General features: G+C 35.2%; 1 protein-coding gene across 1 annotated transcript in view; it reads right to left on the bottom strand.

Moving 5' to 3' along the window:
* Nucleotides 1-27,281, bottom strand: part of ERBB4 (erb-b2 receptor tyrosine kinase 4) — a 1,103,571-nt gene that overhangs the window by 346,893 nt on the left and 729,397 nt on the right. The window contains exon 5 of the mRNA XM_029933912.1: nt 1,038-1,103. Within this exon, the coding sequence (XP_029789772.1) occupies nt 1,038-1,103 (66 nt within the window). The remainder of the gene's footprint in view (nt 1-1,037; nt 1,104-27,281) is intronic.

Genomic DNA, 27,281 nt, shown 5'->3' with positions numbered 1-27,281 from the left:
TCTTTTCTATTTTACGACCATGAATTAAAAAAAAGTAAGAAATTATGTACCGGTGAGAAAATTATTTTCATCTTTTTTCTTTGTTGGTTAACAATAATGTAATTATTTTTGCATTTCCTTATTGAAAGAGAATCTAGTAAATATGAACAGAGACAAATTAGAAATATCTAAACTTTCATCCAACAGTATAATAAATTTCCGCTATACTTAATATTTGTGTATTCATATTTTCAATAACATTTTTATGTCTTCTATGCTAATAAAAGGAACTCATTTCAAATTGCCACCACACTATTTTCCATATATTATTCCAGCTGTTGTTATTGTAGCAGGAAAGAAGAAAAATCTTTACAATTCATATGCAGCATTTTGTTTTTCCTTTTTAAAGAAACCATTTATCCTTAAGATTAGTGAAAGTTCAGTGCTGATTTAAGTATGGCTTTAAGAATGTTGAAGAAAAATATACTTGTCTTTGTCTTCAATATACTTTGTTTTTAAATGTTTTAGCAGTGATGATAGCTTATAGTTACTTCCATGATTAAAAGAAGAAACAATATACACAAAGAGCAATATATAGTCAGTCTATACCCATAATTCATCAGTTAATATCTCTGTGCCTAGAACAAAGTGGGTACACAGTACTCTTTTTTTCCCTTTTCTTTTTTATTTTCCTAATGAATGAATGGTGGTGTTATAAGTATCATGATTTCAGTTAACCTGAAAAGGAGTTACCATTTGGTACACATTTTTCGATTTCCTGCTTTCTCTGATCTACAGACTCTTAAGTGATAGAATCATCACATCAGTTTTGTTAATAGCATTAACTTGGAAGTCTCAAAGAAATATAAGAAGCAATTACATATTATGTTTCATTTGCAAGCAATGAAATTAGGCAGTTTACTTGAATAGAAGCAAATCGACCACAAAGAAGCAAAAGCTCATTTTCATGTTTCTGAGGACCAGAAGTGTGAAAAGCATGAATTATTAAAACCCCTTGACCATTTCAAGCCTATCATTTATCATTGTTGAGCACTTACAGGTCTGGCAATGGTTTTCTGTGGGTCCCCAGCATCGGCCAGTACAGGACTTATGACAACGGCCACCTGTAGAACAGGAAAGAGCACATGCACATTGTCATCTGTCACTCTTTGACTAAGAGTAACTCTTCAAAGCAAATTGTCTTGCTGCTTTCTGAGGATTTTTATATTACCCTAGAGCTGAAATATAGCTCATAAAATGCCCTGCTTAAGTAGCAAAATCTGAATGTCAAATACATGTGAAACTGATACACAATCTCCTGATATTCAAAATCTTCTCATTATTTTATTAGAAAAGGAAATAAGTTGAACTTGTGAATTTTCCCAGGTAGAAGTGAATATTTACATGAAATAACTTTCACTTTGACTATTGAACATTTTTATTCTATTAATTCTATGTGATTCTATTCTATTATCTATTCTATTCTATTCTAATATCTATTGATATTAAAGATCAAATAAGTAGTTAAAAAGAAATTGAAGTCTATGGAAACAAAAAAATATTTTTACAAACACATGGCTATCAAAATAAAAAGGTTACATACATCATTTATTTATTTATTTTAAATGTTTTATGTTTATTTTTGTGAGAGAGAGGGCATACATGCACAAGTTGGGAAGGGGAGAGAGAGAGGGAAACACAGAATCCGAAGCAGGCTCCTGTCGGGCCGCCAAGTTCAGTCTGCCTCAGGCAAGGATTATCACTCCGTTGAGTGAGCCAGTAAACAAGATTTGCATCTGGAGGCTGGAGATTGCCATTTCCTGGTCAAAATAACTTTGGCGACCATCTTGCTGAGCTAGACGTGAGTGGCCAAGGCGCACAAAAGATCAAAACCGTATTCAGTGTTAGTTCTCCATCCCCCAAGATTGCTGAGGCAAAGTCGGGGCGCTTCTTTGATATGCATCCGACTCCGTAGCCTGCCTAGGTCAGCTTGCCTTGTCTTCCCCCCCTGAAGACTATATAAAGAACAGTTCTTTGAATAAACGCTCTCTTTCGCCTGATCGGAGAACCGTGAGTTCTGTCTTTACTCTCTGCGTCTCCCTCTCCTGCCCCCTTTTTCTCTCCCTCCCTCAGGAGAAGGACCCTCGACGATTCTCCGCCCTGCCGGTCGAGGGGGTCGAAACTGGTACCGCGATCGGGACAAGCGCCCCGGCCATCGGGTTATGACAATTGGTGCCTCAACGCGGGGCTCAGGAAAGTAACGCGACCCTGAGCTCGGGTTACGACAGGCTCCAGCCTCTGACCTGTCAGCACAGAGCTCACAAGGGGCTCAAAATCACAGACATTTAACGGACTGAACCACCCAGGAGCCCCTACACACACATGATTTAGATTCTTATTTGAGGGAGGTTGTCATCAAGAGGATGTGACAACCGATTGACCCTGGAGCTAGACCTGGCCCATGAGAGACTCCTCGCTCCTTCCTCTGTTCTTGTGATATACATCCTGCCTACTAATCCCGTCGTCCTAAAGACCTGAGAGGATATAACTTTGAGAGAGTAAGGTGTTCTGGTGCCATCTGGATTGGATATGTTACTGAACACGTATAAAGCCTTCATATAAACTTAAGAGTCTGGTAGGCAGGTATGGATACCTACCAGTTTTGTGGCTGTCCAAGACCAAGACCAGCCTTGTATGTAAGTCACCTTGCTTATTAAAGCTGCACCTATCAATCTGGAGTGGTGTCCCTCTATATTCAGTCTCCCTTGTCCTCCATGCACAGGGGCCAATTTGCAAACCAACATCTTTATAAAAAAGTTTCAAGCATTTAAAACAGATAAATTGTTTAGAAAGCTTAATTTCAATTATTTGATATCCCTTTCTAAACATTTTATTGATACTACCTTCATTTTCAAATATGAGCCTTTATCTTCTGTAGCACTATCTTGCTCTTACGGATTCTGCTACTCTGGGTATTTGCCTCAGCAAATACAATTGTCTTACAGAGAAATTCTCCTTAAGGACTCAACTACAGAGTATTAACTAGAAGGAATCATATATAATGATTTTCTTTGAAGTTTGCTTCTGAATTTCAGAGCTTCACCCTAATATTTGTGGGTATAAGGGTATATAGAAGAGCTTTTTTTTAGAATAAAAAGTATACATGAAAATCTATTAAAGACTAAAACTTTTCTATAACATAGTTCTTATTAAACCTTCTCTGTTAATTCTCCAACATTAGTTGTGAATAAGTATCTGCCTATACATGATATTTACTTTAACATAATAAATTATGCAGTAAAACCTTGGATTGCAAGTAACTTGTTCTGCAAGACAAACATTTCTAAAAAGTTTTAACTTGAAAAATGAGCCAAGTCTTGCAGTACAAGTGGTATGTGATGCTGAGTGTTACATGGTCACAACTGAACCAACAGTTCTTGAAATTCACTTTGATAAACAAGTGCTGTGGATTATAAGTGTGTGTCTGAAATGAACTATGCTCACAACCAAGGTTTTACTATATCTTAAAAGTTATGAAATAGGGTTATATTAAATCATTCCCTTTTTTCTTGACCCACAGGTCTTAACTCCTCAACTTGAAAGACCTTATAACTTGGGCAGCTTTTTTTTTGCCCCTCTCTCTCTTTCTCCCTATGAGACAGCCTGAGTGAACTTGTTATGTTAAGTGCTTTCACAGTTAAGGAGCAGATTCAGCAGAAGCACTTTTTCAGGCGGAACCTCAGGCTATCCAAACGGTCTACCCTTCTGCAAGTGAACACAATGATTTCCAAGTTAATATAACACTTAGGCTCAGTTCCATTCACCTTCTTAAAAGTATGAGGATCCTTGCCACAACAGAGTTTAACTAAAGCAATTCTGCTTATGAACCACTGTTGCTGACATCACCAGCGTATAATATCCTGTCACTCTGCCATCTGTTTATTTAGATCCAAACACATTATAACTACATAATGCAAGCTCATTCTCGCTGACAGGAAAAGGACTCCATCTGGCCTGAACAATATAACTTTAATCAGTGATAATGATAATTATTATTAAAAACCTACTGGAGCTCTTTTGTACAATGCTAATAAATCTAATTTGATTTATACTAGCGGAAATTAGAAAGGGCTGTGAGACAAAATGGGAAGCAGTGAAAACTTTGAGTACAAACTTTTTATGAGAAAGTAACTAATGTTATATTTCTTTAGATGTGTTAAAATCTTTTGTTAATTAATTAAATTAATTGAAGATATCTGAAGCAGAGGATGATCTATTATTCAATCTATGACTTCTTTGTGTTAGCAGCCAATGAAATATTTAGTTGTGTTCACTGTCACCAGAGCACTGTCAATAGCTGTGGGGGAAGGAAGTTAAGTAACATCGAACATTTTAATACACTCAGTGTTTCCTCTTTATTGGATTATATATTTTCTACCTTCTTATTCCTCAGTTTTGGTTTACCACCCAAAACTTATGCCTAGATCCAATACAAAAAGGAATACTACTAGCAATTAGGTTTATGGTTCTTCATAACGTATAATGGCAAGGCCCCGCCTAGTTGGAAATAAATGGTATAGTGCCCCTCTCCAAACAGACACACATGAAGCTTAAATTATTTAGCCTTGACTGTCATGCTGTTAGGAAATTTTGTTTGGAAGTTTCCATTTTTCATTCATATTTAAATAGAAATACCTATTACTGCTGTAAAAGGAAGCTAACAACAATTGCCCCCTTACTGGGATTTTACTCAGTCATATATCCCCTTCACTCCTTTTGGTACCAGGAGAAAGTGGGTCACTTGGCACACACATTCCAGAATTCTATTTCTATGCATGTGTTGGAGGACCAGGACCTAATTGTGCTTCCACAAACTGTTGCTCATTCTGGCTGGCCCTTCATTTGACTGTCACTGACCTTTTGGAAGCAGCCCACACGTTCAGTTCACTGTTGTGCAGTATATGGCAATTAGGCCATATGTTCTCATTTTAGATGTCATATAGATAAATATGAACACTATGTTCACTAAGTTGTTGCAAATAAGTAAGTATCAAAATATCTGACCAAAATTGAACTGGAGATATTCCCGAATTAATGTATTTGCCATCCTCTCATGCCTGCAACCTTAGTTTGATTCTTGTAGACAACTGAGTAGTGTAGTTTTATGGACTAATGTGTTTAATATGCTTTAAAATATGTTTTTAGATTTTTCTTTCCAACATTTCTACTGCACACAGTGTCAAAAAATGAGAAGGTAGATAATGGGTTTCCTTAGTAATTACCTATCTAGGATAGGAAAACAAAACAAAACAAACACCACAAACTTTTTTCTCTACCTTCCTTCCATCTATTTATCTAAAAGTGTTTTTTTCAATTCCTTTTATACCTGCGTGTTAGGAACTATGTTAAGTATTTAAACAGACATGGTTACTTCTCTAGTGGAGTTTAGAATTAATTCAGCATTATTTTAAAGAGAAAGGGTTTTGATTACTCTGTATCTAACATTCACCTTCTATGAGGTTTAAGGAAAGAAGCCAAGAAATCTAAATTTTGAACAGTCTTCTAGCTCAGGAAAGAAGAGTTGGGTGGAGCCAGGTTGAGCTGGGGCATTTCCAATGTAATGCCTGGTGGCTTGAAAGTCCACTCCATTCTGTATAGGATAATTTATCTATATGACATCTAAAATGAGATCACCTGAGAGCACTTCAGTGGAGAGGATAAGTATGGCCCATGAAGGACCCCTTGCTTGTCCTTTACAGAAAGAAAAATACTTTTCACTATGGCCCATCATCTTACTGAGAAATTTCTGTCTTCTATTCTCAGATTCTCAGGTATGCAGTGTCTCAGGAGGCCTGATTTCAAGAGGGAAAAAAAGATACCATATATTTACTATTTTAGTGTGTATTAGTTTTATAAATAATGTCTCTATGGCTTTTAAATGAGAACAGCAGAAAGATGAAATCCATACTATGTAAATGGAAGAAATGCTTTCGGGCACTGGAACTTGGCCAGTGCTGTCCAAATCTGTCTTAGTTCCATGTGTCAGTCTGTGACATGATTCTTTTTCATTGTTTACTGCAATAATTCTTTTTAAACTGTGTGAGGGAATATGGCACTTAAAAATAAGAATCTGACATTTCCATTCGAGTTAGTGATAACATCATTATTTAAATTAATATTCCTACCTCCTGTCATTCTGACTCAAAGAAGTGAAATATAAAACAAAACAAAATTTTAGACAAATATTTCTGTCACTTTAGCAACCATTTTAATCTTTTAAAGTAAATGCTGATTACTGCACATCAGCATTATTTTAATTTACAATCACCTCTGCTTTGACAATGCATTATTCATTGCAGAAGTTAGTAAGTATGACTATGTTCATATTTTATGCTTGTCCAGAAGAAGTTATTAAAAATGTAGCTTTTGCATTCTCTTTTTTTGCGTAGGAACTAGAGTCCCTGAGACACTTTGATAATTTTAAGAGTCATAAATTCATGTTAGAAGTTTTGTTTGTTTGTGGTACAACTTGACAGCAGAGATGGGATTTAATATGTACCACTGGACTGCTTTCTGAAAGTAATATGCTAGAACAGTTGAGGAGTTACAACACACGAAGTGACTGGCAAGCATAAAGAATTATATCCTCAAACTGCCTCTAGCTAAAGGCAATGCAGTTACATCCCTGGATTCTTCTTTCAGTCCATTTAGAAAACTGGTAGTTTAAAATTTCTTTTATTGGGGAAAGAGTGAGAGAATGTATCTTTTTCATGATCCTATAATTCAGAAAGGGGAAGTGGAATATTTATTGTAAGTCTATACTAAACTAGTCCCTGTTTTTGAATGGATGAGAAAAAGTTGAATAAGCAGTGTCCTGACCTCAAGGAGCTTTCAAGGACCAGAAACTAAGTAGAAAGATGGCAGCTAATCATGATAATCATAATATTTGCTAAAATATAAGTATGCATAAAATGGAGAGGATGGATTTGGAAAAGACTCCTTGGAGAGCACGCATTTGAACTGGGCTTGAATTTCTAGTTTGTGAGTAGATAAGAGGAAGAAAGTTCCAGACTGAATAATTAACCTAAGCAATAACATAGAGGCATGGGTGTGCACAACTCTTTGGGGGCCATAATGAATAGTTTATAGTCCTTTGAGCTGTTTGCATTGGGACAGCATCTGGAGTGTATGCTTACCAAGTGTCTTGAAAGTCTTCTGAATAGGTTAAAGTTTACTCTGTGAAGGTATCATGGAGTTGGTCAAAGTTTTTAAACACTGAAATTATGTGGTTTTATCTGTAGGGTTGAAGGGAATTTCAGGTTATGGTTTCCAAAGTTAGTGTTGAGCTTTGATAACTTGTGCAAGGTGTTGATTTGACAGTCTAGGATGAGGGAGGTATAGGAATCCGTATTTTAAAAAAGCCATCCCAGGGGTTCAGATAATGAAGGTTCCAGATGACTAAGTATGGATAAGAAATAATGGTTTGGCATATAGTTCCAAACATCATAACCATATTTTGAGACAATACTTTCAGTGTTAGATCTGATCAGCTGCTTGGCAACCAAACTTATAGGATTAAATGGTATAAAAATCTAGCTGTCTCTCACTTCACAGTGTTCACTCCTTGATTTGTGGATATATTTCAATCAAGTTTCATTTTTTTCCCCAGTAGTCCGAAAAATCACATAACTTTTATATTCAAATTTAAATTATTATAAACCACCAATATGATAGTAAAGCCTCAATAGGACTCCAGCAAATGATATGTTAGTATTATTATTTAATGATATTACTGAGTTGTCTTTTTTTTTTTAATTAGATGTTAATCCTGGGCTTGTTCTTGTCTGACAACTCTCATTGTCATGTGTGTTTATTCGGTCCTACAATTTCATTATGTAAATGATTTTATAGTGTTCTTCAAATTTCAATTCAATCTTCCTATCTTGCCCATGATTTGCAAGTTAATTATTGAATGAAAGATTTAAGGTCTATACATTTGCTATTTGAAACAAAGATGGGCAAGCATTTTCACTAACTAGGAAGACAAAGTTAAATTAAAAATATATATGGGTATAATTTTTTTCTAGCAATAAATTAAGTCAGGAGCTAGCAGTTTAAATTACTTTAAGTAATCACCATATTGGAAAAGTAGGTAATGTCAACATCATTAAACTTGGTTGTTGTTTTTTTTCTACAAGCACCATCATGTTATGCAGTCAAGCAACCTATAGTCCAAGGATTTAGACAAGCCTACATACTCATATGATCAAGATTAATTTTGAACAAAAGTGAGAAATACATCAAGTTTAGTATGAAGCCCTCCACCCTCTCCTCAGGGATTCAGCTCCCCACTGCTGATCTGTAACTGCCAGCGCACACGGTGTCTCCCCTCAGTACTACCTCAGATAGGATTACAGACAGATGGTAATGGACTGAGCAGTTATCTGGCACACAGAATTGTGCAAAGGTTTGAAATACTGAGCCTGTTTAGCAAATTTCATTTTTCCTGAATCCTTCAATAAAGGCAATAGGAGAAATTATAATGGCATACATCTCATGTGCAGATAGAAGCTGAAAGGGTGGGGCAGAAAAACCTCCAAGAGTGTTTGTTTAACAACCTCTTTAATCGTGTATGAAGGCAAATCGCTACTCTATTAGCATGTTGACCTTAGGTGTGCTTCTATGTATTAAGTAGAATGGCTAGATTTACACAAATTTCAGTCAAAAGGAAATTTGACAAGAATCTATTAAGAACTTAAGATTGTTGATCATCTCTCACATTTATAGTCTTATGTGATTATAAGTTATGGATAGAAGTAATGGAATACACACACCAAAATAAAATACACATTAATAGACTAAAGTGATTATATTTCTCATTGAATAGAAATATCTGATGCAATATCTATATTACTGTACTGTAAATTTTATATTCCTAGCATACCTTCACAATTCTTCACAATTCAATAGAAAAGAACTTAAAAGAGAATAATAGTAAAGGTGCCCAAATGTTTTCCAAATGTATCGACAATACAAAATGACTCAAAGTATAAGGAAAAGTTCAATTTTTCCTGAAAAACCATTTCATACTATTTCATATTGACACATTTAAATATTTCATATATCATATTCTATTTCATATTTCTTCCAAATTAAGTAATTAGAAAACATTAATTATCACTGTTTATAGCTGTTAGCACAGAGTAGAACACAGGAATTCTACCTACCGTGGAACAGAATTAGTTCTAATCAATGTCAAATACATCTCTAAACATATAAATAAGGGGTCTGAACAACCTGGAAAACTTTACCAGCAGAATCAAAAAAATAAATTAAAATGTGTCTGCTGTTTGCAATCAATAGTCATAATGACAGGTATGTTTATTAGCATTTAAGATGAACCAGCAAAGGCCACCAAGAGGTGAAATCCATGATTTCCATAGATAATCCATGATTATAGTCTACCTAGATGGTAGCCCTTTGGAGGTCAAGAGTGTAAAACCTGTTCAGCTCTAAGTGGTGGTGGTCCCTCCAGAAATACTCTAAATTTTCATATATATAAGTTCTGATAATCCTCTTATAACACTAATGGGTTGACACATTCCAAAATTTGTATCTCCAGTCCTGACCATATGGAATATAGGCTTATGCTTCCAATTGCTTATAAAACATTTCCACCTGTATAGTTAGCAGATATTCAAATATTTACATGTCCAAAATTTAATCCAACCCAGCAAAAAATTAGCCTTTAAAGTCTTCTTCAATCAGTCAATCACAACAATACTTCTTCATGTCAATCAGTCCTTTCAGAATTTCATGTTGAAAAAGTTGGGTTCATCCTCAGCTCAAATTCAAAATCCTTAGCATATCCAGGTAAGACTTACTTCAAAATAAATCTAAGTCCAATCATTTCCCGTCACCCTTATCACTAAGACACAATTGTCTCCTGCTTGGATTGATGCAATAACCTTCTAACTTGTTTCCTAGCTTCTACCCTGGCCTCTATATAATCTCTTTTCAATATATTAACCAGAGCAATTTTCTTAGTCAGACTAGATCTAATTCTAATAACTTCCCATCTCAAAGTAAAAAAGATAAAGTGCTTCCAATGGTCTGGGAGGCCATATGGTATTTGACCTTCTCCATGCATTCATAACCTTACCTCCTACTATATTCTTCCTGGATCACTCCTCGGAGTACTCTCATCTGCTGTTCCCAGGACACACAAGGGCCCCTCCCTCTACTTAGGGCCCTCCCATTCCCTCTCCCTGAGTCTCTCTTTCTCTGATAGCCTATAGTCATATGGTTCATCTGCTTACTTGCTTTTCCTAGAAGCCACCTTCTAATGAGGTCTTCTTTTTAAAAATTTTTTTCATGTTTTTTATTTATTTTTGAGAGAGAGAGAGACAGAGAGAGAGAGAGAGAGAGAGAGACAGCACGAGCAGGGTAGGGTCAGAGAGAGAGGAAGATACAGAATCTAAAGCAAGCTCCAGGCTCTGAGCTAGCTGTCAGCACAGAGCCCGACATGGGGGCCGAACTCACAAACTGTGAGATCATGACCTGAACCGAAGTGAGACGCTCAACCGACTGAGCCACCCAGGCGCCCCAATGAGGTCTTCTTTGACCCTCACTGGTTTACTATATTTTATTTCCTTTTTTAAATGTTTATTTATTTTTGAGAGAGAGACAGAAACAGAGCACCAGGAGGGGAGGGTCAGAGAGAGAGAAGGCCAAAGAATCTGAAGCAGGTACCAGGCTCTGAGCTGTCAGAACAGAGCCCAAAGCAGGACTTGAACTCACAAACCATGAGATCATGACCTGAGCCGAAGTCAGACACTCAACCAACTGAGCCACCCAGGCGCCTCTAGATTTTATTTCAAATACATGTTTAAATTAGAAATGTTACAAAGTGCAGGAGGATATAAAAGAAGAAAATAAAAATCATTTATAAACTGCATTTTGGTGTTTTACATTTTTGAAGTATAGTAATACTTTTTCCTGAATAGTATAATAGTCTAGTTTTGTGACCTGCTGTTTTCATGTTATATTTTATCCTAAACATCTTCAGGTTTTATTATGTAAATGCAATTTTTTTTTGGTCAATTTGCCTCCCATTAGATAGCTATACCATAATTCAACTAACCATATGTTTTATGGAATATTTTTCTGGTACATGAGTAAAACCAAGACATTTTTAAATGAAAATACATGCTAAGAAAATATCACTAATTTCATATCAAATTTTTAAGAAGATTTGTAGCTCATGGAAAGTTGATTTGAATATCAGAGAGAATGTGACCGTGTTGTTCTTTATGTCCTTCTGGAAAACAGTGATGGGATTTGGAACACTTGGGTAGGTTTGCAGACAACTGACACATGTGTCAGAACGTTTGCTAAAGGAATTGGCTGGCCTAGATTGATGTGCTGGTTCTAGCATTTTACCAAAGGCCTCTGTCCGTATCCATTATATTTGACTTCTTAATCACAGAGTTAGAGTAAACAATTGAAATACTCATACCGTATTTGCAAATGACGTAAATCAGGCAAGGGTAGCAATTGCTCCTACATAGGATTGCCATTCAGACTTAAAAAAGCAGTTGGTGGGGCACCTGGGTGGCTCAGTGGGTTGAGCAACCAACTTCAACTCTGGTCATGATTTCAGAGTTGGTGAGTTCAAGTCCCAAGAGTTAAAGCCGCATGTTGGGCTTTGTGCTGAAAGTGTGAAGCCTCCTTCAGATTTTCTGTCTCTCTCTCTCTCTGCCTCTCTCCCACTCCCACTCTCTCTTTCAAAAATAAACAAACATTAAAAACATTTTTAAAAATTAAAAAGAAGGCACTTGGTAAATGAAATGATGAGCCAAAAGTAACAATATAACATTTAACAGAATCAATGTAAATTTCTGCATTTGTGGTTCTAAATCAGTATTTCATGTAAACAGCAACAGATATGCACACATACAGGGTCTATCTGGCATGAGCCAGGTTAGAATTTCAGTTCTCACTCTGCTTTTAGAACTGTTTAATTCCTCAGGTAGATGTTAACTTTTCTGACTCTTTTTTTAAAAAATCTGCCCCTCCCCCTCTCATGCTCTGTCTCTCTTTGTATCAAAATAAATAAAACATTAAAAAAAAATCTTTAAGTGTTTATCTTGTACATGGAGGTTCACACTATGCTGCATAATCAAATCTACACATTATTACCAATATCATAAATCTCACCACATTATTTACCATTTATTGAGCACTTCCTACATTCTAACTAGTAGACAAAAGTGCTTTACACTTAGCATCTCATTTAATTTGCACAACAGTATAGTGTAAGTACAATTATTTCTCTCATTTTATAGAAAAGAAAACAGATGTGTTCTTTAAGTGGAACCAGAAACTTGTCTCTTTATAGCATGCCAACCTTTATTTTTTACATAGCATACTTGCTTGCCAAAAATTTTTGTTCTTGTACATTTTTAAAAATCTAATTCATATTTACTTTAATTCTATTACTTGCTTATTAAGTTTCATCAATAAATGGCGCTAAAATAAGTGCCAGTTAAATATAAACACTTTTTAGTAAGTAGCATTTATAATTGTGATAGTAAATTATAGCCTGTGGTTTAGGGAAGATAAAATACTTGAAAGTATTGTGTACATAATGAATTTACAATACTGTCCTTCTCTGCTTTGAGTGTTCACATAAGTGCTGGTAAAATTCAGAAAAGATCAACTTTGAAATCATTTTTTTATCTGCATTCAGTCTCCATTATTTATAATTGGTAGGATCTTGAGTAAGAGATTATATCTAAGAGCTCACTTTCTTTCTTAATAAACTATGATGATGACACTTCCTGTATATGTTAGGGGTGAAGTGAGGAATAACATATGTAAAACACCTGGCATGTAATATACATCAACTGATGTTAGTTCCTTTTTTTCCACCCTCAAAATATTGTATTTAAAAATATTAAAGAACAACAAAGAGAGACAAAGAAATGTAGACAGTCAGCAGAGGTGATATGGCAGACAAATCAAGTAATCTGGAGACAGAAGTGTTTATGCAGACAGAGTTGAAATGATCAGTAAGGCATCATAGTCAAGTAATAGGAAAGGGGGAGGGTGTGATGTCTTAGAAACTTTGACAGGTTTGGCAGACAGGGACAAGTGGGTTTCAGAGGTCTCTGCATGCTTTGGCAAAGCTTGAGAAGCTGCGGTCTCAGCAGGAATGCTACTAATAATCCAAGTACAGTGAAAGCTCATTCTGCTACTGGGATATCACATTCTTGTACCTTTCAGCCTAGTGTACATGGAAAGAGGAAAAGAGGGCAGATGGTATTTCAAGGTATGTGACAGGAAAGAAGAGAGAAACCATGGTGGAGCAGTATTTGAATTGCTGGAGAGGGTAAGATGTCACTGATGCTGGGATCCCTGCCCATTCGGTGACCCTCATCTGTGAGACTGCTCATCAGAGGTGCTAACGGATCCCTGAGGAACTGTAACCACCGTGTTTTCAGTGTGTGCGTGGTGTCACATTTAAGAGGCATAGGTCAGCAGCTGAAATTCAACCAAAAGAACTTTACTCGTCTCAGAGGACATTAAATGGGAGCCAAAGCACTGCCCGTGGCAACAGTTCTAAATCTTTTCTCAATTCTCACTTTTCTCCCACTACTTTTGGCCTCTGAAATCTCCCATTCACCGCAGGCTACCCCCCGCCCAAGGAAGCTCACTAGCTCTCTCTCCTTTTTTCCTCCATCACCAAGCATTCACAGTCTCTTCTCCATTCTATCACTTTTATGTCATTGAGTTGACTGAGCCATTCTCCCTAAATACTTTTATTTCATCCAGTTCTCTGGTTTAAAAAAAAAAATTCTTCCCATTTTACCATCCTAAGTGTGAATTCCAACATTCTAAGAAGATTCTGTAGGAGTAGTTGTTACTTGAAAAGCAATGTACTGGTTCTATTTCACTCTGAGCATAAAGAAATTCCCAATATCTGAGTGTGGCATGGTCTCCATAAGCAGCCTGTCTTCGTCTGGCTTCCACTTGTCAGCTCCAAGAATAGATCTATCTCCTCTATTAACTAATAACTAATGGGTATGATCACAGGAAAACTGAAACGAATGAAATTATTACAAGCTCCTTAAGCAAAGAAACCATTTCTTCCCACAGTTCCTAAAAGTACTAAAAGCACAATAGACTTTCCAGATCGAATAGCCCTGCATTTCCTTTCAAAGAGGTCAATATCTTGACACTATAGTGCTAACCCAACTTGTTCCACCTTGAGTCAGTTTTGAAATGTCTTATAATGTCTGTGGTTTGAGACTTTATAATTATGGCTGGGGCCATTAATCTTGTAGCCTCTCTTTCTTATTACATCTGAGATTGAGACTGAGTTTCTGTTACAGATTGCTAGCCCGTAGCAGTCAGTTGGGGAGACGCGACATCACTGGGACAGATAACAAAGAAAAATGGGTAACAGACTAGGGAAGATTAGGTAGCTCCATGGCACTCACTGTATTAAACAACCTCTTCTGAAGTAGCAGCCAGAAGTCTCATTTTATGTCCTACCATTATTTAACCCACCAAAGGGACTTAGCTGTACATGTGTGTGTGTATCTCTCCCAATCTTCACACTTAAAATGAAAACGACCACATTAACAAACAGGCATACTTCTAAAATGCCACCACAGCCTAAGGAATGACATGTGATTTTAAAATTGATGAAGGTTATAAGAAAGTGACCCAAAAGGCATTAGAGTAAGTAATAAGCCTGAAATGTCTTGATGTAAAATGTTTTCATTAATTTGCCTTTGAAGTTCACACACAAAAGCTAAAATTCCAGAATATAGCATATTTTGAAAAAAGAAGATATTCCATCAACCAGTTATTTCAATGGCATTTCTTATTGATGTACTACTACTACTACTACTACTACTACTAGACTGATCTGGAAATTGAGTTATTTTAAGAAAAAGAGATAGATGATTTGCAAACCACTACATACATATCTATTGTATTCCATCGCACAATGATTTAGCCCTAGATATTAGCCTCACTACCTATCAATCTTCTCAGGTTCACTGTTTTCTAAGAAGAAAATGTTGTTAGTCTTGTAACCATCTGAAATATAAACCCTCCAGGTAGAATCAAAGTCCTTATGAGCTAGCATATTAAAAAGTAGTCATAGCTTAGACATAATGCATTTTTGTTATGTAGTGGGAATTGTTCTAGGTGATTTATTTCCCATGAAAACTTTAGGAGGAAAATGCTACTTCAGATGAGGAAGCTGAGGATAGAGACATTTAATAACTTGGCCAAGGTCACACAGAATGGGGCGGGCCTGAAAGAGTCCAGAGATCAGAGCCCAGAATCCATGCCCTTCACCAATATAATCAGGTATCCGGTTTATGTTAATAGATATAAGAATAGAACAGTCATGTGGGACAGAGGAGGACCCGGCACACAAAATGAAGTAAAACATTCATAGGAAGACAAACCTTATGTCAAAACATAGCCTTGTTTCTTACAGAATTAGTATAAATACTGATAAGGTCAGTGGATTTTAGGAGGTAAAGAAAATATTAGGCAAGATTGTTAAATGAGATCATGAACACAGACACTTATTCAAAGTCACCTAGGGAATGCCATACATAGAGTTAAAAAAACATGACTCAGGGTCACTTGCCAAAATCTTTAATGTATGTGGGCAATGAATAATACTTAGCAAATGACCTACATGGGCAGGTTGGAGGGTATTATAGGTAGATATCAGAACCTTAAAAATAAAAAGGTGTCCTTACCCACACCACTCCCCATTCCCACAAAATTATAGATGTATTTGCTTATAAATGATGATGGAAAGCTAAGAGAAGGCAGATCACAATTCCCAGCTTTAGGCTTTAATACAGAATAAGAATTGTCTTTATAGGAGGAACAGATCTTAATTATAAACATTAAAACTGATAACAAGTAATATTTCTTGAGTGCTTACTATGTGCTAGGTTGTTTTTAATATTTTCATGTATTATCCCAACTCACTCTCATGTAAGAAAAATGAAGGATAAAGGGGCTAAATTAGACAGAATAAACTTTTGAAGTCAAGATCCGAACTTATGTAGAATCCATATCTTGAACTCTACCACTAGGCTACCCTTTGAAGTAAAGAAACAGAAGGGAAACTGTGCAAAGAGTCTAAAGATGCAGGGGTTTTGCCCTACAGTGGTCAGATAAAAGGTTTTGGTAGGGAGGAAAACAGGAGGGGAGAGGAAGAACAATGATATCTACAGTTTCTCTCTCACTGATTGCCCATTTACATATTTTTAAAGTAACATATTTATACTACTGTAAATTAATTCATTAACCATGAAATAATGTTTTGTCCCTCCCCCAAAAATGTTTGAGTTTATTGTATGGATTAATAAAAATGATTGCTATTTCATAAAAATGTTACAAAACTGCATGACATTAATTATCCTTTTTCTACTGAATGAAACCAAGCAGAGCTCTGTCAATTCCACACCTCTTAGATATTTGTTTATTTTGATAGAAATGCACAGCAAATCCTTGCAATAAAATATTTGATACTTAAAATTATTCTACTTAATGAAATTTAGAAATGAAGAATTGATGGTTATCATACACTATCATTCAAAGACTTTTAGTTTTATCATTGACTTCTTTTCAAGTGAAGCAAGTTGCTTTATTCTGAAAAATTCACTTTGGCATGTGGTAACTAGGTAGAGTTAATTATTAACAAAGTAACTAGTAACTTTGGCTAAAAGGTAACTAGTTTAATGATGTATTCTACTTCTTGAATATAGGGTATAAAATGATTCTGTAAAAAATAGTTTTGAAAAAAACTACTAAATCAAAATTTTTGTTTAATAAAATATAAGGAGTGAGGAGAATTAAAATGTGTGGGACAACAAATTTTGAGATGACTTCAACTTTGTGCATTTTTAAATTAAGCTTTAAAATATTTGTTTCTATTATTCTTAAAGAAGAACTTTAAAAGAAATGTCACTGCATAATTTTCTTTCCATTGTTTTTCTTACTTGCGTACAAAGAGCACCTAGAATTGCCAAAAGAAACACCTCCAAATAGAACATAATTGTTCTGGCCAGGCAGCAAAGAATTAAATAATGGCTGCATATGGCAATACTTGGAATAATCTAGTCTCCACAGATTGAAAAGTGGATTAACAGCTTGATCTCCTCATTCATCTTTCCCCGGCTCCCTGTGGAGATACCAATTCCCCTGCTCTGAATCTCCAGTGGAACCATCTTTGCTCCACACTGAAATAAAAGTGGCTTAGCTCGAGGACACCAGTAAGAGATGGAGGGCATATGTAAAACTTTTTTGTAAATATTATGGAATGGGAAACTGGAAGAGATGTCTTTCAATTCCTTGTAAACATCTTCCTTTCACTTCCAGCTTTCTCTAAGTGATGAGAAATTAGGGAAGAAAAAGGAAAATAGTAAGATCTTTAAATTTTACTTAATTGTGCAACTGAATTCCACAAAACTACTTCCAGTAGTAAATGGGGATAAATATGTGAATGGTAATCAAACCTCTGAATGAGCATTGCGGAACAAGTCACAGACACAGACATAATCGCTCTTAACCCATTTTAAAGAAAATAGAGAAAAATAGAAGAAGGTGACATTGAATGGATTCAGCATAATTTTGATTCAATTCTGCATAGCTACCTTAAACACCAAATATAAAATCAGAGTTTTATGTTTACAAAGTTAGCTATGGAATGATTTTACTCATATGTAGTATTTAAAAAACAAAACAGACAAGTAAACGAAAAAAAGAGAGAGGCAAACCAAGAAACAGACTCCTAACTACAGAGAACAAACTGGTGGATACCAGATGGGATGTGGGTTGGGGGGGTGCACTAGACGGGTGATGGGGATTAAGGAGTGTACTTGTTGTGATAAGCACCAGGTAATGTATGGAAATTTTAAATTATTATACACCTGAAACTAATATAACATTGTATGTTAACTAACTGGAATTAAAATTAAAAACAAAATCAACTATGGAATATTTTGCAAATCTCTTTTACATTAATCAGATACTTGTTATTTGAATCAATGAATCTCTTCCTTTGTAAAGATTTAAATCAGTTTTATCGACCTAGCATTTCAGTACCTACACCTAATTCTGCCAGGCTTAGAATTATTTGCACAGCCTCATACAGCAGGATGACTTAAAACATTGAGGGCACCTGGGTGGCTCAGTCATTTGAAACTCAGGTCATAATCCCAGGTTCATAGAATTGAGCCCCATGTTGAACCCCGTGTTGGGCTCTGTGCTAAGCATGCAGTCTACTTAAGATTCTCTTTCTCTCAACTCAAAATTTACCATCTTGACCATTTTTTAAAGTTTATTTGTTTATTTTGAGAGAGAGAGAGAGAGAGAGAGAGAGAGAGAGAGGGAATCCCAAGCAGGCTCCTCCGCACTCTCAGCACAGAGCCAGACATGGGGCTCAATCCCATGAGCTATGAGGTCATGAGCTGAGCTGACCCTCTACCAACTAAGCCACCAGGGCACCCCTCATGTTAACCACTTTTCGTTATACAGTTCAGTAGTAGTTAACATATTTGCATTGTTTTGCAACAATCAATACCATCTATTCCAATAACTATTTTCATCTTCTAAAACTAAAATAATTTACTTATTAACAAAATCTCCCCATTCTCCCCTCCATCTAAACCCTGCAAACCACCACTATGTTTTCTGTCTTTATGATTTTCACTATTCTAAGTATTGTATATAAGTGGAATCATGTAGCATTTGTCTTTTTATGACTGGATTATTTTACTTAGTGTAATGGCCTCAAAGTTCATCCATGTTGTAGCATATGCCAGAATTTTTCTCCCTTTTTAAGGCAGAATAATATTCCACTGCATGTATATATCACATTTTGCTTATCTATGAATATGTTGAAAACATTTGTTTTGATTTGATTACATGGACTAGATTTCTTCAATTGCCATCCAATTTAAATAGAGTGTGTAGCACTTATTTTTTTCAATAAGAAAGATGTCTTCCCATTATAAGAATCTCCAATTATGAAAACTCATCATTTCAAAAAAAATGTTAGGAGTTACACTTTTGAAGAAAATTTGATAATTTTGATTCGTTGGCTTTCCTCCATTCTGTCTGAACACTGTGAAAACTTTCTTCATATAATATCAGCAATTTTAACTTAAGTAATATATATTTTCAATGAAAATTCATATAGTGAAGTCTTATTAAAATTTATTTTCAAATAAGCTTCAGAGAAACAACAAAATCCGAAGACTGTCCCTAACTGGACAATTTGAACGTAGTGACCATCTATTTCATGAACTGTTAATTCCTTTCACATTCACTGGAAGACATCAAGTTCTTATTACTAAAAATTGTAAGACACCAAGACTCTGATTGACCATAAATAGGACTCTTAATACCTGCCTTAGAGAATTTCTCTAAGAATTAGAAATAGGATTCTGTAAGGGCCTGTGATCCATAAGGCCTGGAAGGTCACAGGTGCTTAGAGGATTGTGATTGCTATTGTTGTAATTAGTGACAGGAATCTCACATAACAGCAGAGGGCTGCATATTCTCTCAGAGGGGATCATATATTTGTCAGTTGGCTCATCTGTAACAAACTCAGAAGTTCTACGGCAATTTTGAATCAGCATGTGGTCTGAAATATATTAATCAAAATAGGCTTTTCTAATCATTTTACTAGCATAGAAATCCTATACCAAGCCAGTGCTACATATACTAGTACCAGATTCAACTGGAGAGTTTTGAAGATAGGTAGATTCCCATCCCTGAACCAGACTTCCTTAGGGAGAATCTCTAGGAGAGGATTCTGATGCATGTCCAACTTTGGAAACTCTTAATCTACTTATTTCTGAACATAAAGAATTTTGCCTTTTTCTAATGCTTCACAATATCTCTGCTGTCATTTTACATAATAATAATTTTCCTTCCCACAAGTTATGGTCATAAGGATTTATTTGAAGGTAGAAAACCAACTTCCTTAAGAGTTAGAGCAGTTATGTCTGTGGGGCACAAAAAGTTGATCTTTGACATAGAAACTCAGTTTACTCTGAGCGAAACCATTTCATTAAGACTTTTAGTCAAATAAAGGTAACATTTATCCAACATTTTAAAGGAAATCTTTAGGGTAAGAAGTTAACATGAATGCAGAAACTAAGGATACTATATAATAAGGTAAATGACAAATGGTAGCAGAATATGACCCTAAAGAGTCAGATATTTTCCCTCTATACCTTCTGACTTAAGCTGTCCTGTTTTTAACTAGGTTGTTCTTTATTAAGTTGTGTGTGTGTATGTGCATGTTATTCAGCATTTACCCACGTTAGACAAGGGGCCAAAATCAGTTCATAGCACACATGATGTGTAAGCTTAATTTTCCCTTTGCATTGTTATAGAGAGAAATGGTAAGCACTGGACTGGGTGGAGCCAGCATTTCTCTCTACAGGATTGTTGATGTTCATACATGGCAGCAGTGTATATAACAGACTGTCAGGTTTTCTAGAATTTTCAGACCTTGTTGAATATAGCCATTACTAAATATTAAATTACATAAACCCACAATTAAACTTTATTGAAATGAAGGTAATAAATATATATTTAAAATTCATTATTTCTTGATTAGTTTGCAAGGTTCTTCTATTATCTATATGGTTGAGTTTCTTTACACCTATTGAATCTATATGGTGGAAACACTGCATAATGGTATGCGAGCTGGGCGTTTCTTCTAAACTCCACATCAACTGCTTAAAAGGGAGGATGTTAATAGTGTTTAAGCCATGGAAATTAGCAACTCCTTAAATTGGGGTGTTACCCCTCTAGTTTTTAAAAAGTTGTTATTAAACATTTACTAGCACTCCACTGACATAGTATTATTTTAGACTGAAGAAGCACTGCTTTGGGAAATGCACTATTAAAACTTTCCTAAGGAAGCCACGCTATGTATATTCCTTGTTTGAAGTGAGCATTTCCTTATGTACAAACTGATGTTTCCGCTAGTTTAAAAACAGAGGATGAAATGAACCTCTGCCTTGAGAAGAGAGAAAAGCCTAGGGGAAAACAAAGGAATCGATCCTTAAGGCTTGGAAATGGTCCGAGGGTCCCAGTAATGGGGTAAATCCTCACTTCATTAGCAGGAACACAAAAGTCAAGTTTGGGCTTCCTTGATTAACAAACTCATGCTAATAACTTGTCTCATTTATGCTTTGAGGAGATTGGGGATGCCGTGGGTCTTAAGAATAGCTGAGGGAGAGCCCAGCACAGTGGTGTGGTTATTGATTGGAATCATTGGTAGCAGAAGCTGGAGATCACAGTAATAGGACAAGGCCAGAGTAGAGAGGCTGTGAAACTTATCCCAGACTTCAGATGGTTTATATGTAAAAGGAAAGAAGAAATTAATTTATAATCACAAACTGTTGAGACAGTGTATATCTATATAAGCAGGTGGATGTGTGTGTACATGTATACATTTATATAAAATGTTTACTTGAGGTATGTATTTATTGTGCACAAACTTTATGTATTTATATATAATGTTTGTACACAATAAATATATACATAAACATTTTGCACTATATATAATTTATATATTTATATTTATATAATGTTTGTAGCTAATAAATACATATGTAAATATTTTATATAAGTTTATATATATATAATATAATGGCAAATGCAATGTGTGACAAATACATCAAGTAGACATTTTATGTAAGTTTATACGACAAATGCAACATGTGACAAAATATGAGGACTGAGATGAGCTAAGAAAGGTATACTATGGGAGAAATCTGCCTTTTGGGGTTGAGCTATAGACTTCTTTAATTACATATAATATCTGATTAGAATTTTGATTTTAGAGGAAGCTATTGCATATGATGAAAATACAGATCTGTCATGACAATTGTATTCAAAAAGTAAAACAAAGCATTTTTATCCTAAGAAGCTAAGGAATGAAACAAAATAAAACAAAAAACTAACCAAACAAACAAACAAAACCCAAGCTACTAGATATACTGTGCTTGCTTCTTATAATGGATTTTCTTAAATAAAAGTTTATTCTGGACTGAGTTTCAGTCCACCTGGAAATCCTCTTCCTATAAATGTAGCAATAAAGGCCTTCTCTAATATGGGTCATTGTCAAGTCCTGACTCTTTCATTAACAGTATTAAAAAAAACAGAGCTGCCATTTGCTCTTATATTTTAAATACATTTCTAAATTGTGCTAGTCCTGATTGCTAATAGTCTGTTTAGAATAATTGCATTTAAATTCATAAAAGATCTTTAGGTCTTCTTTTGGTTTATTAAATTCATGAAAAATTTATTTTATAAATTATTTCAAAAATCAATATTTTGGGTTTTTAGGAGTTCGTTTATCTTTTCTGGTTTACACATTTTTCTATTTCCATCATTAAAACTCTTATTTCTTAAACTCTTTTAAAAGAGTGTGCATGACTTGATTCAATATAATGCATTTATGTAAAAGTGGATTTATGCATATATAATACATGGAAACTGAAGCTGTACTGAAATGCACTGTGGGTAATTTTTCTTGCTACTTTTTTTTACTCTACCACAAAACCCAGACTTAGAAGAACGTATCTATTTTATATAAACATTATATATTGAATGAGTAATAGAAGTTGATAAAATAAGAAAAACAGGTATAATTCTACTCTATTTTGAGAGTTAATCATTTTCTGGTTCAAGAAAGTTTGCGTTCATGGGACACAACATGCAACATGAGTTAGGAGTGAGCAGTTATTAGGATAGGGAAGATTCACTAAAAGAAAAACACAGTCTTAAGTTTTACTAATTTTTTTTAAGTTTTACTAATGGTTTTAAAGCAGGTAGGTCACCTGGCTTACACAATGGAATTATGTTTGTAAATATAATGGTTTTATGAATTTGCCAATTCCCCCACATTTGCACCTCTGTCATAAGTAATGCAGTTGTCCGACATTTTCCAAAAGTTCACAATAGGCCACTTCACTTTTGTGAAGACGTACATTAGTACTTGTTCATCTTCCAAAAGAAATGGAAGAGGATTTTTGCTTTCACACAAAAAGGCATTGCTGTGCTAACACTGGTCTTTTGGAAAAGCAAAGTGACATAATTAAACTTTTGGACAGCTGGGGACACTCTTTGCTTTAGGCCATTTTGGTTTGAAAGGTTTCATAGGAGTTTTCTACTTTTGCACAGTGGGGGACACCTGTATTTGGTTTTGGAAAGCAATTTGAGAATGAGTGGTACATCAGGTGTAATAAAGAAAAAGATGTAGGATCTGGAACTTCTGGGGTTTGTTTCTTTCGGTGCCTCAGTGAGCTCAGGCTACAAAAATACTGCTTTCTGTTTAGTTAGACACATGGGAAACAGAAACAAAATAAAATGTTAACTAATTAATATCTAGTAAAAACATAACTCATATGTTATAAAATTTCTGTCCACATATGGTTAATTCATATGAAAAAACAAATTATAATTGGAAGTCACTTTCATTCTTTATCATAAGAAATTGCTCAGATTTTGACACATAGGAACTTATTTATTCCTCATAATAGTCCTATGAAGTTGATAATATTAGCTCCTGGCCAAGAACCTACCTGTGATCTTTCAAGCCTGACCACCGGCAACTAAAAAGGATTTATCCTGGCAAGTCTCACAACAGAAAGCTGCCCTGTCCACACCAGACTTGGTGCACAGCCAATGCATTGTGGCCTCTGAATTCAGGGCAAACTCAGGGCTTCCTAACAAGCAATGCTCCTAAGCATAGCTACATTCCTAAGTCAGTTGCCTACATCGGATGCCTCCATTTATCAAATACATTTGACAGAGACTCTCCTCAGGTACCTTTGCTGGAAAGTCCTTACTGTGGGGAGAGGGAACATTTAAGATGCTTTTTCTTTACTCTGACTCACTACTCAGAACTTTTCCACTCAGCTTTTTTTCCTGCTCTCTCAAACCTACCCTCTTGCTTCTAGATCCCTAAACTTTAGGAGCCTTTGTTTGGCGGGGGTCCCTCTGCAGTGAGACAATTCCTCTTGTCTGTGCTGACCAGTCTGATCCACCTGACCCTCTCCTGGAGCTGTTCATGGGGGAAATATGGACAGTGGAGGAGCTGGTGCTTTCTCCAGTTTAGCCACTTGCTTATACTGTTGCAACAGGTAATTGAATTGACTGTTACCTTATTGGTTCTTTGTCTTAATCAACCACCCTGAAACCTACCAGCTCAGCTCACTCTTGAAACTCTCCTTTTATAGATGCAAAAATGGAGGTAGTGAGAGCACAAGTGACTTGCCCAAGGTCAAACAGTTAAAAGGAGGCAGTACAAGGTTTCCAATAAGTCCTTTCGGAGCCATTCTCTTAAGGACACAATGTTCTCTGAGACAAATACTATTTTCTATTTTTCCATATTCATGTTCTGACACACTCTCATTTGCTTAAGTTTTTGAGGGCAACTCATTTCCATCATTTTGACATGCTATGGTGATGGGAGTTATTAGAAGTACTCCAAGTAAGTGAAACATCATTTACTATTAGTTTTTTTGTTTTGTTTTGTTTTGCTTTTTAACTCTGAAGGTAGTTTATTTCATAAATGCTATTGACAAACCTATCCAAGACTGTTTAGAATCTTAGGTAAATCTTGCTAGGGATTCCTATGATAAAAAAGACACTTGTCTCTCCCTTACCTTGCTGAAGTTTAGATCAAAATACCTCAAGTATTTTGGAAAGTAAAATTTGGTTGTAATTGCTCCTAAATCAGACATTTTTAAAGGATTGGTATCATTTAAAAATTTCTTTTCTGACACGCAAATCTTTTCTACATTAGTCCAATTATAGTGCAAAGGTTATGTCACTAAAGATTATGTTGATAAAAAGCTAAGTTGCTCTTGAAAAGATTATGCTTTTTTGAATTAAGAATTAGTATTATACCCCAAAAAAAGGCTATATGGGGAAATACTTCCCAAATTTTCACCAAAGAATCAAGTATTCTTAAATTCTTGGTCAAAATTGTGTGATTTGTGGATTTACCAGTTCTAGACAAATTAGTCTCTTTATACCAAAGGAAAAGTGGTGTATATATTTTATCTTATATTATAATAAATATAAATAGAACATAAATATAATAGAAATAATATAACACAAATATGTAGTTATAAAGTCTATTTATTTTTTATTCATATTTTGAGAGAGAAAGAGCATGAGCAGGGGAGAGGCAGAGGGAGAGAGAGTCTCAACCAGGCTCTGATTTCTCAGCACGGAGCCCAATACAGGCTTGATCTCACAAATGGTGAGATCATGACCTGAGCCAAAATCAAGTTGGACATTTAACTGACTGAGACACCAGCCATCCCTATAATTATATAGCTATAATTAAATTAAGCACACAGATGTAGGTTGCAATTTTTACCTAAAAAAGACTTAAGATGAATAAGCTACCTATCTGTGGATTATAACTTTTACTTCACATACATTCCTTTACATACAAATAATGGACAGAAGAAAATATTCCTTAGATTCCTTTGTTTTTTTTATTTGTGAATTGATCTCTTATGTATCCATTTATTCAGAATAAAACTTTTATCCATCTATTATGTGCTAAAACAGAGGACAGATGATGACTGGGCCTTGGCCTCCAGGACTTTCATTTTAAAGTGAGACAGAATGGCAGATTTCAGCCCTGCTCTATATGGGGTTATGTGGGGAAAGTTACATAATCCAGCCTGTAGAAGAGAACACTTCTTAGAAGAGGTAACAATTGATAAGTGTGATGAGTATAAGTAAAATTTAGTCTGGCAGACAGTAAAGGAAAGGCAGTACAGACAAATAAATTATAAGAACTTACTCCACTGAGGGGAGAAATAAGCAGGAATCTACTAAAAACTCCAAGCCTCTGGTTTGGTTAAGAACTTACCCACATTAGTCAGTTGCAGTGCCAAGGTTTTTAGATGGGGTCATGGTTAGATATCCATTAAACAGAGCTCTTGGTGGCATTTTCTCAGGTGGATGTGTCAAAATTGGAGGCAAGGATCGTAATTAAAGACAGGGGCTCTTAACGAGGAGGTTTGGGGCCCCTAAATAAATACTATTTTCCATAACTATTTTACAACTTTAAAATCCCACCAATAGTGTACAGAGGTTTCAAATTCTTCAAACATCTTCACCAAGACTTGTCATTTTCTAATATCTTGATAATAGTCATTCTAATGGGTATAATGTGATATCTCATGGTAACAATTTAGATTTTAAATCAATGCGATGTTGAGCATCTTTTCATATGGTTGTTGACCATTTGTATATAATCTTTGGAGAAATGCCATTTCTGAATATTAACCCCTTATCAAATATATAACTTGTAGATTTTTCTCCCATTCTGTAAGTTGACTTTTCACTTTGTTGATTGTATCCTTTGAGGGACAGAAGTTTTTAAGTTTGATGTAGCCCCATTTTTTTCCACTTTGTCTTTGCTTTTGGTAGCAGCTCTAAAAATCATTGCCAAATTCAATGCCTAAAGCTTTTCCTCTATGTTTTCTTCTAGAATTTTTATGGTTTATGGCCTTATGCATAGGTCTTTAATTCATTTTGAGTTAATGTCTTATATATAGTGAAGGTAAATCCTTACTTCAATATTTTACATGGGAATATCCAATTTTTCCAATACCAATTGTTAAAGTGACTGTCCTTTATAAAATAATATTCAGGCCTATCACTGCTCCATATCTACATTGCCTATTAATCCTACTGTTAGAACTTTTTAATTTAATGTGCTAACAAAGAAGTTTATTATCATATCACATATTTATTTTTAAGTATGTTGATAAAGCATTTCAGTATAATTAATTTCCTTGTATATACTTCTTTAAAATTTATTTTATAAACTTATTGATTTTATGCATTTAAGATATATAATGTTTATTCTGTGCCTGTTTATTAATTTAAACATATTTTAAGAAGGGAGCTATTGGTTACACCAGATTGCACAGGGTCTGTAGCCTCAAACCTTATTAAGAATTCAGATTGTTTCAGTAATGCAGACAATGGCAATAGTCTTGAAATAGAGCAATGGCAATAAGAAATATGTAAAATCAAGAAATAGACAAATTCAGTGTGGAGGTTCCTCAAAAAACTATCAATAGAACTCCCTTATGACCCAGCAATAGCATTGCTGGGGATTTACCCAAGAGAGACAGAAATGCTGATGCATAGGAGCACATGTACCCCAATGTTCATAGCAGCAATGTCAACAATAG

This window comes from Suricata suricatta, chromosome 3 (assembly GCF_006229205.1).
Source record: "Suricata suricatta isolate VVHF042 chromosome 3, meerkat_22Aug2017_6uvM2_HiC, whole genome shotgun sequence".
In the NCBI taxonomy this organism is placed as follows: Eukaryota; Metazoa; Chordata; class Mammalia; order Carnivora; family Herpestidae; genus Suricata; species Suricata suricatta.
The sequence above is the reverse complement of the archived record's forward strand: the minus strand, read 5'-3'. Positions and strand labels throughout refer to the sequence as shown.